Raw genomic sequence first — 11,937 nt, forward strand, 5'->3', positions numbered from 1 at the left:
CTGCTGGAGTCGGGTGGGTTCCGGGACCACAAAAAGGGGAGAGAGAGAAGTCTCTGGCTTATGGTGAATCCAGCCTCCAGTGGGGCACACCTGTCTCTCTTTCCAGCCTTGCGGGCAGCTGGCCCCTGTGAGGTCATCATCGGCAAGATATGGCTCAGAGCCATTCCCCAGGCAATCCTGAGCTCACTGGACGGCCCAGGGAGAGGTTCGAACCGGTTATGGGAGTGTCAGGAGGTCGCTGGAAGCTCAACACCATCAACCCGGGCAGAGCCAGGGCCACCTGGGCTCGGGAGGCAGGCTGCCAAAGCCCGGACTCTGGAAAGCGCCCCTCCACTCCACCCCACCCCACCCCACCACCGCCCCCACCCCTGCAGCATTCTGGAACGTGTAGTCCCGGAGAGACTCTTTTCCCAAAGAAGCGTGTAATCACTGAAAGGAATACCCGAGCGGGGCACCCTGGGAGCCGCGCGCGACTGTGGGGAGCCGGGAAAGCGGACACGCAGTGCTTCCTGGAACTTGAAGTCCAAGAGTGGCCTCCGCGGTCGAACCGGAGTCCCCGGGAGGCAAGAGCTGCAGCGAGCCCGAGCGCAGCCTGCTGGGGGTTGTAGTCTTTTTGTTGCCTACCATCCTGGGCGCTACTGGGACACCTGGCGTCCTAGGACTACAAGCCCCAGAAGCCCATGCGCAGGCGGGAGGGCGGGGCAGGGCCCGGAGGCTGGGGTACCGCCTCCTCTGCAACGCCGGGCCCGGAGTCTTAGAACCCAGGGCCCGCAAGGGTCCTCGCGCGGCTGCCGTGATGCAGAAATACGAGAAACTGGAGAAGATTGGGGAAGGTAATGGGACCGCGAGATGCTCCTGCAAAATCTTCTTCTGCAGACCCTTCAGCATTACTTGCAGCCCTGGCTCCTCTACCGTCAGCAATACCCACAGATTCCGACCTCAGCACTGGCTGCAGCCCTGGCCCCCTAGCTCAACACTCCGTGCAGACAGCAGTCCCCCCACCCCACCCCCCTTTCGCTAGCGTTTCCCATGGACGCCCCACTCCCCACCTTAGCACTCCCAGTGACCCACCTCCCGACCTCTACACGTCCTGCATTTCCTCTCCATCCTCACTCAGCACCTCTTGCACAACCTCACCCACCCCCAGCCTCAGTTCTCTCTGCAGACCTCCAACCTCTGCGTTCCTGCCAGCCCTTATTCTTCTCCCAGACCCCTGCTCCCTATTTCCAGACCCTCCAGAAGCTCGGCCTTTGTGATAGACCTCCTCACCTGGCCCCTGCAGCCTCTGCCTGTTGCAGACACCCTTGAGCCATCTGCAGCACCTCTTTGCCACATCACCACACACAGAGCTCTCTGCCGTGCCCAACCTTTACCCCAGATCTCTTCCCTTGCTCCTCCAGTATCAGCAGTAACACCCTCCCACGCTGCTTGCTGTCCCGGCAGGGGCTTCCTGAGTTGGGAAAGTGTGCCCCATCCTTTCCCTACCCCTCCCCTCCTTCCTCTAGGCACCTATGGAACAGTGTTCAAGGCCAAAAACCGGGAGACTCATGAGATTGTGGCTCTGAAACGGGTGAGGCTGGATGACGATGACGAGGTAGGACTTGGGTGCCAGGGCCAGGGAGGGGCTGGGGGCCTGGGCCGGGTGGGATGTGACTGTGGCCACCTGGCCCCTCCAACGTGTAGGGTGTGCCGAGTTCTGCCCTTCGGGAGATCTGCCTACTCAAGGAGCTGAAGCACAAGAACATCGTCAGGTGTGTGGGTGGGCTGGGTCAGAGGAGGTGGGGGCTTCAGAGATGGGCTGGGCTGATATTGGGCTCTTAGGTGCAGGCTGTGGCCCTGCCTGCCCAAGCCCTCGCTTCTCCCCAGGCTCCATGACGTCCTGCACAGCGACAAGAAGCTGACTTTGGTTTTTGAGTTCTGCGACCAGGTGAAACAGGGGCTGGAGGGCCAGTAGCCTTGGGAGGATACAGGGACCCCAGCTGAGGTTCATCTCTGTCCCATCCCCCACCCCCGTTCCTTTTTCAGGACCTTAAGAAGTATTTCGACAGCTGCAATGGTGACCTAGATCCTGAAATTGTGAAGGTAAGGAAACCGGTTTCCTGGGAGCTCATTGAGGCTGGATTTGGAGTCTGTATTCAGTGAACATGTTCCCAGGCCCCGCATGGAGACACTCAGGGAACGAGAGGAGGAGAAAACCCTGTTTCTGCTTCTAGGAGCCTCCGTTTTAGTGATCATTTTCACGTGACCCCTTTAACCTGAAAGGAACTCTGATGTCAGTGATAGGATTTACATTCGAGAGGTGGGAAAATGAGGTTCCAAGAGATTCACTCATCCTACAGATTCTTACTGAATGCTGTGTGCCAGGCACTGTTCTAGGCCCAAGTGCCCTGTCCAAGGTTCCAAGGGAAATAAGTGCTTGATGACTGTTGTTGTCGTTCAGTCGCTCAGTCCTGACTCTCTGCAACCCCATCAACTGCAGCACGCCAGGCTTCCCCGTCCTTCACTATCTCCTGGAGTTTACTCAAACTCATTCCATTGAGTCGGTGATGCCATCCAACCCTCTCATCCTCTGTCGTCCCCTTTTCCTCCTGCCCTCCATCTTTCCCAGCGTCAGGGTCTTTTCCAATGAGTTGGCTCTTTGCATCAGGTGGCCAGGGTATTGGAACTTCAGCGTCAGTCCTTCCAATGAATATTCAGGGTTGATTTCCTTTAGGATGGACTGGCTTGATCTCCTTGCTGTCCAAGGGATTCTCAAGAATGATAAATGGAAAAAAAAAAAAAGAATGATAAATGATAACACGGCACAATATACACATGGATGGTTATGATGTCCATGTTCAATTGAGGCCAGGTAGGGGACAGACAGCAGTGTGGGATGGGAAGGCAGGAAGCCCCACCAAGCTGCCAGTTCCAGAAAGGTGGGGACCAGGGCTCCCCCATTCGGCCTTCATTTCGAGTACCCAGCAGAGTACAAAGAAGGTCCTCAGTAGTGAAGGGGTGAGTTGCCCTGAGCTTGGTGCTGAAAGACGGCTGGGGTTTCAGGGCCCGTGATCCCCTGCAGGGTGCACGTCCCATCCAGAGGGTCTGATGACCTCCTCCCTGCCCCGCCCCCAGTCATTCCTCTTCCAGCTGCTGAAAGGCCTGGGCTTCTGTCACAGCCGAAACGTGCTGCACAGGGACCTGAAGCCTCAGAACCTGCTCATCAACAGGGTACCTCAGGGGAGGGGGCAGTGTGTCTGGGAGGTGGGGGCAGGGTGAGGGGAGCCAGGCAGGAAGGTGGGAGCAGGGGGCCTGCCCTCAGACTGTGAAGAGCCCCTCTCCATGACTGTCTCCCTGCCCACCCCCAGAATGGGGAGCTGAAACTGGCTGATTTTGGTTTGGCTCGCGCCTTTGGGATCCCTGTTCGCTGTTACTCAGCTGAGGTGAGCTGCAGGGGTAAGGGTGGGATGCTGGGAGTGAGGGAGGGGGTCCCCAATGAGCATCGCTCAGCTCCTCCTCCAGGACTCCTGTCTGAGCACTCTCCTCCATCTCTAACTAGGGGTTCCCATGGGTGGGGTCTTCTTCTCCAGGTCGTCACGCTGTGGTACCGCCCACCCGATGTCCTCTTTGGGGCCAAGCTGTACTCCACGTCCATCGACATGTGGTCAGCTGGCTGCATCTTCGCAGGTGACGTGTCCGGGTTCTGCGGAGGTGCTCTCCCATTGGAGTGGAGGGTACCTCCGGGGAACGGAGTGGGGCCCCTGCGGTGGGAGTGGGGGGCATGGGGGTGAGGGGTTCTTCTTATATCGCCCCCGCCTCTCCCCCAGAGCTGGCCAACGCTGGGCGGCCCCTCTTTCCTGGCAATGATGTAGACGACCAGCTGAAGAGGATCTTCCGATATCCTTCCATCTCCCTTCACCTCACGCCACCCCCCAACCCCTGAGAGGGGATCTGAAAGCCCCCCCAGAGCTCAGAGTGCAGGCAGGGAGGGCAGTGAGGGGCGGGGCCAAGATTGGGGGCACCTGAGGGCAGAGGGTGGTGAGCAGCCTAGAGGTCATGGGGCAGGTGCGTGCTGCTGGCTGGTGTGGCTGGGAGGCAGGGAGGGCTCTCTCCTCCCCCGCTGAGAGCTGAATCCTTAGGGTGAGGGAGCAGAAAGGAGCAGGAAGGTGATAGAGGGGGAGGCTGACCGCCTCACCGGGGCCATGGACCTCAGGGCTTCAGTCAAAGTAGTTAATCATGGCTGTCAAGTATCTGGTCTGCTAGAACAGCATGCAGCTGAGACTGCATGAGGGTGGCATGGGCTTGTGTCGTGAACTGGGGGATGGAGTGAGGAGGGCTGGGGTGGGGGTGGGTAGGAGGAACCTCCTTTCCCGGGGAGAGAACCCCTCGCCTGCCCCTTTCCTCCACCTGAGTGGCCCTTGACCCCGTGGACACACTCCTGGGCACGCCAACCGAGGAGCAGTGGCCTGCCATGACCAAGCTGCCAGACTATAAGGTGTGATGGGGCAAGGGGGGCGGGGGTCATGCGTGGTTCACCCCAAGTGTCTGGCCCTGGCAGTCTCCACGCCCCTTCACCGCTGGTCTGACTCTCCCTGTCCCACCACAGCCCTACCCGATGTACCCGGCCACAACGTCCCTGGTGAACGTCGTGCCCAAGCTCAACGCCACAGGGAGGGACCTGCTGCAGGTGATGAAGGGCAGTGTGGGGGGCGGCCAGCGCACTTGTTGGGGCTGGTGTGGACTGGGGTAGCCCAAGGCCTCCTGGCCTGAACCCACCTCACCTCTTCCTGTCATCCAGAACCTGCTCAAGTGTAACCCGGTCCAGCGCATCTCGGCGGAGGAGGCCCTGCAGCATCCCTACTTCTCCGACTTCTGCCCCCCCTAGGCTCCAGGGCTGGGGGCCTGGCCCTCTTGATGCCCCCTCTGGGGAGGGGTGACAGGCAGGGATGAGCCGTGTGCCGAGCTCCAGCTGTGCTGGGCCGGGCAGGGTGGAGGTGCCCTCACCCGTGGTCTTCACTCCCTCCGTGGACTTTATTTAATTTCATAAATTGGCTCCTTTCCCACTGTCTGGCTGACGTGGTGGTGACGCGGCTCTGGGGTGGGGTGGGGCGGGGCAGGGCAGTGCTGGGGGGAGAGCGTCTGCTTCACTGCATCACCCTCTGTCACCCTGCTTCCAGCTCCAGCGACCTAACTGTCCCACCCTTGCTCTGCTACTGTAAGTGGCCAGAGGCTGGGGCTTGGAGGCTGTGACGCTCACCCCATGTGTCTGTGCTGGGGGCAGGAGGCAACGCTGCTCCTGCAGGTGTGTGTGTGCAGTGGTTCGTGTGCTCTTGTCCCCGCCCCTTCCTCTGCTCAGGAGGTACCTGCTTGTGTACCCGCCCCTCCTCTTCCATCTTCATCCCCCACACCTAGGCCTGCAGGCTGGGCCAGGAGAGGCCCACAGCTGTGGTTGGGAACCCCCCCAGCCCTGCTCCCTAATCTGTCCTTTTCCGACACTTAGGGTACAGAGAAGGTGCAGGGAAAGTGGGTCTGGGTGTGTGCTTCCTGGCAGGGGTGGTAAGGGGCTCCCCCGCAACCCCAAGCTGGGGCCTTTGGCTCTTGCCAGGAGGCTGGGGAAGCAAAGAGAGGTTCCCCTGGAGATGGGGGCCACACCAGCACTCAGTCCCTAACGTGAGAAAAAATCACAACCACCTCAAACAGGACAGCAGTCTGGTTCCTGGGAGCGGGCTGTCCCTCCGCTTCCCGCTGCCTGTTCCCCCGCTTCTCGGGGGGGCTCCAGATAAGAGCCTCCTGCCCGCCTTTCCCTGACAGGACCCCAGGGGTGCGTCCTACCGCTGCCTCGGGTCTGCCTGCCTCTGAGTTGTCGGTTTGACAAAACTCACTCACAGGGAGGTGCAGTGACCCCTGCCTTCCCAGCGCACTTCTCTCATAGATTTCTGGGGGGTTAATGTTTTGGACACCGTATCTGCTGGGTGATGGTGGGCAGGGGCCTTCTTGGGGCTGAGTAGGGCTGAGGGTGGCTGGGCCGGTCGGCCTGTAAGAGGAATGGCAGAGGAGGCTGACGCGCTAGAACTTTATTTGGGGTGAAGGCGGCAAAGAGGCAGGCAGGTCAGCCACATCCAGGGTGTCAGGGTGCGGCCTTGAAGGCACCGCGCCCCCGCCCCCACGTCTAGAGGCGGGTAACGAGGTAGCACGTGCGGTGGGAGGCAGAGAGGGTCTTGGCGACAGCGGAGCAGGGGGTGGGAGGCCTGGGGAGACAGACCGCAGCGCTGGGTCCTGCCTGGCCCCTGCCCTCCCAGACCTAAGCTCTGCCCTCCTTCCTGACCTCAGGAGGCCATTTCTTATTACCTGGGGCCTGGGCCGAGGTGGGGAACCTGGGTCCGATGGCTGCCCAGCCCTTCCTGAAGCTGTGAGAGGAGGGAGAGGGTCAGAGGTGGGGGCGGGGATGGAGGGGTCTCTCCCACCCGCCACCCCAGCCAGGGTCACTGCCCCTCCCCTGCCTCCCAGCTGGGTAGGGATGGTGTTCTACACTTAGGAGGGGGCTGAGCACCCACAGTGGCGATGGCAGGGGTAGGGTTCGGGGGGCTGTTACCAGATTGGCGCTGGAGGGCCTCTGGGGGCGCTTTCGGTTCCAGAAGCGACGACCCAGGACTCTGTCCCAGAACACCTGGGGACAAGCAGCGCTGGAGGTGGACCCCACCCCGCGATGCTGTGCCTTGACTCCTCCCCCTCCCCCAGCTGGGGCCCAGGCCCACCCACCTCACAGAGGTAGTCCAGGATCTCCAGGATGGTGAGCAGGCTGGCCCCGATGAACAGTCCCATCTGGCCCCCAATGTCACCTGTGGAGGCGGGGTCACCCCGTCAGCCCACAGCTGTCTGCCCTGCCCACGCCTCCCCCTGGGCTGCAGGGCGCTAGCTGCACGTAGGCGCAGACACACCGAGCAACTCAGACATTTCGTAGGCCTTCTTCTGCTCCACCGTCTCATAGTTGAGGGCCTCAAAGAAGATGTCCAGCACCAGCACGTTCTCCCTGGAGGAGGAGAGTGTTTGTTGGACACCCCTAGTGCTGGCTGCTGGCAGGAACGGGTACCCCGTTCTCTGGTCTCTGGGACCTTTCGTGAGCCCTGGTGGGGAGGGTGGTGGTGGGGGGAGCCCATTTTTCAGAAGAGCCCAGCTCAGGAAGGTTGAGGCGCTTGCCCAGAGCCCCCAGAGCCGGGGAGCGATGGGTAGCCGGGTTTCCCAGCCCTGGGTGCGCAGGGAGGTTCCGCCCGGAGGAGGGGGCCCTCCCCGCCCCCAGGCCCCCCGCCGGGCTCACGCGATGTAGGCCTCGCTGCGGTTGTGTTTCCGGGCCAGGTAGCGGGCGGCGGGGCGGCTGGGCATCCGCACCATGGAGAGCTCCTTGGCATAGCGCGTACTGGCGCACGGGTTGGGGCAGCGGCACGCGTCCTTCCGCAGCAGGGCATCTGCCGGCCACAGGTGCCCGGGTCAGGTCCTCCCGCCCCGCAGGGCCGGCGCCAGGTGCAGAGCCGGGGTGCGGGGTGGGGGTGGGGCCGGGGTGCAGGGGAGGCTCTCCCCTTACCCAGCGCCGGGTGGGCACAGTCCTTGTACTGCTGGGGGCTGCACACTGGGGCACTGCCTGCACGGCCGGGGCAGGAGACAGCTTCAGGAGCGGCCCCCAGGACCCCCGCTTCCCCATATCCCCTCCTCCGCGGCCCCCAGCCTCTTACCTGGCATGTGCATCATTCTGCAGCCGCACTTCCGGGCCACATAGCGGCTCTGGCAGGCCAGGCGACACCCCATTAGACTATAGGGAGGGCTGAGGCCCGGGCTGGGGGTACCCAGAGGACCAGGCGCTTCTGGCTCAAAGTCAGGGTCCAGAGAGACAGAGCTGCAGTCCCCCCAGGGCGGCGGCAGGAAGCTCAGCTGGAGGCGGGCGGGTTAAGGAGGCTCCTTGGCGGGCAGTGAGGTCCCTGGGGCAGGTGTGAGGAGCTGGGATGGGGTCTGGGGGCGGTGGGGTGGGGACACCAGGGAGGATGCTTGCTGCTTCTGACAGGACACGAAGGTCTGGTAGCCAGGGGCTGCCCCGAAGCCCAGCTGGTCGATGAGTGGCGGCTCCTCCTGGGTGTGGATCTGCACTCGGACCCCCACCTCAAACGGGGTCTCCTCTGCAGGAAGAGGGGGACCCTGAGTCCTGAGGCCCAGGTCCCAGGGGGCCCCCTGCTGCAGCCCCCTCTCCCCAGGACTGTGACCAGCTAACCCCACCCCTTCCCACAGTAAAGGACAGGCCTGGCTCCACGCGGGCCCACTCCCGGGACGCCCCCTGCACGCTCCCCTCCCCGTACCCACGTCCCTCCACACAGGCAGGTACTCCTCCTGCTGCACGTCCAGCATAACCTCCAGCCCGTTGCCCATGCCACCCTTGGGGGTGCTCAGCAGCTCGGCTCCATCAGCGCCAGAGTTAAAGGTGTAGCACTGCCCCATCCGGGTGAAGATCTGAGGGGCAGGCAGAGGACAGACGTCTCCGGGGCCAGCAGGCCCTTTCCCGAGGCCAGCGCGAGGACCCTGCCACCTCTCTCCTCCCTGGCCTCTACCTGGCTCTCTCTTTGAACACTGAAGCCCGCATCTTCATGCCCCCAGCATGTGTGCTAAGTTGCTTCAGTCGTATCTGACTCTGCAACCCTATGGACTGTATGTAGCCTGCCAGGCTCCTCTGTCCATGGGATTCTCCAGGCCAGAATACTGGAGTGGGTTGCATGCCTTCCTCCAGGGGGTCTTCCCGACCCAGGGATGAAACCCAGGTTTCCTGCATTGCAGGTGGATTCTTTGCCAGCTGAGCCACCAGGGAAGCCCAAGAATATTCGAGTGGGTAGCCCATCTCCTCTTCCAGGGGATTTTCCCGACCCAGGGATCAAACCTGGGTCTCCTGCACTGCAGACAGATTCTTTACCTGGTAGCTGAGCCACCAGGGAAGCCTCATGCCTCCAGACCCTCCCTTAACCGGCACATGGACTTGGACTCTCACCAGCTCCCATCACCCCCATGCCTCACCCTCACCACAGGCCCTGGGCACAGCCCACAGGACAAGTGTTTCTTTGGAGACTGGCATAAAAGGAAGAAGGTCCCAGTTGCCCTCCTTCAGGTCTGGCAGAAGAGGCAGAGGGAAACCAAACTCTCTCCCTGCTGGCAGAGAAATAGGGGGCCCTGGCCCAGCACACCAGACACTCCCAGCACACCCCAACTCCCTAGGAGCAGGCTCTCCCCAGACCAGACCTGGGCCCAGAGCCAGCCTGGGTGAGGGCCCCCAGTGCCCCCAATGTGACCTTGCCCTCTGCAGTCCAGCTGAGAGTTGGGAGGGGACTGAGAAGGACTGCTTCTTGGGCTGAACAGAAAGGCACTGGTGAGGCGAGGGGAGGGGACCCCTGGCCCCTGGCGCAGCACGGCTGTCCAGGACCCCTGGCTCTGGGGGAGGCTGGCACAGACGGCTCACCGTGGTGAAGTTCTCAGGCCCACAAGGCCAGCCTCGGTAGCGACAGTCCAGCAGCATGTCCTCGAGGGCGTGCCCGGCCCGGGCATAGAGCCGGGCCACATCGAAGGTGGGGCTGGGCATGAAGCCGGGGGGCGCGGGGGGCCGGCCCAGGGCGCGCAGGTAGGCAGCATGCTCGGCGGGCTCCAGGCCCAGCAGCGCAGGCCCGGCCCAGTGCAGGTCGTTGGGTGTGAGGCGTGAGCGCCGCAGTGGGTTGACGTTGCACAGGGTGACGGCCGGGAAGGTGAGCCGGCGGCTCTCGCGCTCCTCCAGGGCCGTCTCGTGGTGGAACTCGCCGTAGTAGTGCACCCGCCCCGCCACCTGGTACAGGAAGGTGGCCAGGGCCAGGAGCACGGCGGCAGCCCACAGCCCCCTGCGTGCCGGCGGAGCCCCCGGGCCAAAGACGTGGCCCAGCCCGTGCATGGTGCAGCTGCTGGCGAACGCGCAGATATCCGAGGCGGGCAGCCGGGCCTCCTCCGGGCCCGCAGGGGGCTTCATGGCTGCAGCCCCCGGGGCGGGGGTGCAGGGGCGCAAGGGGGCAGGCGAGAGGGTCAGTCAAGGGTTGGGAAGGGTCATGCAGGGGTGGGTCAAGGAGGGGAGAGGCGGGGCACTGGCCTGGGGAGACGGGCTGTCCTGTCTGTCGGAGGGTCCCCTTGGCCTCCTCTGGCCCCAGGTGGTGGCCCCGCTGGGCACAGTGATGGGCTCCAGGGTGCGGGGGGCACTCCGTGGCAGAGACCAGGTAGGGTGCGGCCGACGTGGCAGGCAGGGCAGCTCTGCTGGAGGCTGCTTGGCTGAGCCGGAGCTGCCGCAGAGGATTGGGTTTCAGCGGTGAGGGGGCAAGGGGGCTGGCGGAACAGTCTGGGGGGGGCGGGGAGGTCCCTGGGGCCCCAGGCTGAGCCATTAGTGCAGCGTTGGGGGGGGTAAGGGAGGGGGGTGGCAGTGGAGACTACCAGAGGCGCCAGCAGGAAACCACAGCATTCCTGGATCAGGCTTGAGGAGGGGGAGCCCGGAGACAAATTGGGGCTGGGGTGCTCCAGGTGGACCCCAGGTTCCCAGCTGCAGCCCCTGAATGTTGGGCCTGAAGGGCAGCCGCTGACCCTCAGGCCCAGCCCTCGCCCCCCCACCCCCTCAACCTCACCCCGGTTCATCTGCTCTTTCGCAAACAGCAGAGCTGGCTCTCGACCAGGCTGGAAAGCGATGGGGAGCTGGCATCAGTGAGCTCTTCCTTCCGGGCCCCCAGTGTCCCAGACGACTCTGGGTGCTGGGAGCTCCTCTGGCCCCACGTCCAGAGGTGGTCCATCTCCGGCGATCCTCTCCCATCTCCGCATGCGCAGGCCTTCCTGTCTGGGTGGGGGGGGGCTGGCCTCTGCCGCAGGGACGGTGGGCTCACCCGTCACCCTTCAGGTGGGACATAGGTGCCCATGGGCCGCCCTCTGGGGTAGTACGGATGCTCTGTGAACTTCACACCTCTTTTCACTTAACAACACATCCTAGAGGCTGTGTGGTATCCAGCGCCCGGAAACCTTCTGTGTTTTTTAAACGGCCACATACCATTTCATTTATGCGGATGCACCATCGTTTGTATTAACACAGCCACACCCCTGTTGATGGATACTGGGGGTTTCCAGTCTTTCGTGGCAAACAACAGCGCTCTCAGTAATGCTGCACAGATGGAAACTCCCAGAAATACAGCCGCCGGGTCAAGAAGAGGTAACTGCACGGGGAACCTGATCGACACCGTGAAATTCCCCACAGTGGGCGCTCCCATCAGGAACAGGGGCGTGTGTCTGTCTTCCAAAGGTGGGCGGGAGCAGGGGGTGGGGGCGCTTTTCTAAAGGAGGAACTACATGGCCCCTGGGCCAGCTGGAGAGTCCTGGGCCACAGGGCCCAGCACAGGGTGGTAACACTGGCCGTCTCTGGGCAGAGTCGGGGCCCTTGAATGAGGCCTCAGATGTTTCAGAGATGGGTCGGCGGAGGAGAGCTCCCGGCTACTGGAAAACAGACAGCAGAGCTTCAGGCCTGCTGGCCTCGTGGGGTTCCAGTGTCTTGCTGACCTGAAGTACAGGGGACAGGAAGGAGGCAGCTGCTGAGGGGGCCTAGCTGGGGAGGGCCTGCCGGGCCGCCAGACCCTGTTTGGTTAGCCGCTGGTCTGCCCGCCGCTGCAGGAGGCGCTGCCGGCCTGAGACATGCTGCGGGTTGATCTCCGCTGGTTTGTCAACTGCGTTCATTTCTACTCCGTGTCCTTCCACAGAGCCTCTGTGGCGAGGCTCCACGAGACGTGGGCTCTTGGCAGGGAGGGGAAGTGTGCCAACTGAACACAGCCACGCTGCACCGTGACCGCCCATCCTCCCAGTGAGACTGCAGTGGGCAGGGGCCTCCCCGTCCCCCCGTCGTGGGCTTGGCGGCCCGCAGCAGGCGCTTAATGAACACACATC

General features: G+C 63.0%; 2 protein-coding genes across 5 annotated transcripts; one reads left to right on the forward strand and one right to left on the reverse strand.

The window, feature by feature from the left end:
- The first annotated feature begins 748 nt into the window (after positions 1–748).
- CDK5 (cyclin dependent kinase 5) lies at positions 749–5,043 on the forward strand. Its single transcript, XM_086394927.1, has 12 exons — positions 749–833; positions 1,506–1,594; positions 1,684–1,751; positions 1,867–1,927; positions 2,026–2,082; positions 3,115–3,210; positions 3,348–3,422; positions 3,570–3,666; positions 3,807–3,876; positions 4,414–4,474; positions 4,586–4,666; positions 4,778–5,043. Exons 1-12 carry the CDS (start codon positions 797–799, stop codon positions 4,862–4,864), a joined length of 879 nt encoding a protein of 292 aa, XP_086251053.1. The 5' UTR covers positions 749–796; the 3' UTR covers positions 4,865–5,043.
- Positions 5,044–6,038: 995 nt separating this feature from the next.
- Positions 6,039–10,816, reverse strand: ASIC3 (acid sensing ion channel subunit 3). 4 transcript variants are annotated; one of them, XM_086394923.1, is made up of 12 exons: positions 10,641–10,816; positions 9,467–10,304; positions 8,322–8,472; positions 8,017–8,144; positions 7,707–7,902; positions 7,559–7,615; positions 7,295–7,442; positions 6,918–7,009; positions 6,739–6,818; positions 6,572–6,646; positions 6,328–6,386; positions 6,039–6,227 (listed from the first exon to the last, which is right to left on the reverse strand). In XM_086394923.1, the coding sequence occupies exons 2-12, from the start codon at positions 9,998–10,000 to the stop codon at positions 6,149–6,151; spliced, it is 1,599 nt and encodes a 532-aa protein (XP_086251049.1). In that variant the 5' UTR covers positions 10,001–10,304; positions 10,641–10,816; the 3' UTR covers positions 6,039–6,148. The 4 variants fall into 4 exon arrangements, 2 of the variants coding, with proteins under 2 accessions (XP_086251049.1, XP_086251050.1); XR_015161940.1 differs by lacking the exons at positions 7,559–7,615; positions 10,641–10,816 and having other exon boundaries at positions 8,326–8,472; positions 9,467–10,138; XM_086394924.1 differs by lacking the exons at positions 7,559–7,615; positions 10,641–10,816 and having other exon boundaries at positions 9,467–10,138.
- Between the last annotated feature and the right edge of the window lie 1,121 nt (positions 10,817–11,937).

The sequence above is a fragment of the Bos grunniens genome, chromosome 4 (assembly GCF_055505025.1).
Source record: "Bos grunniens cultivar Pamir isolate PY7600 chromosome 4, Bosgru_T2T1.0, whole genome shotgun sequence".
NCBI classification, from domain to species: Eukaryota; Metazoa; Chordata; class Mammalia; order Artiodactyla; family Bovidae; genus Bos; species Bos grunniens.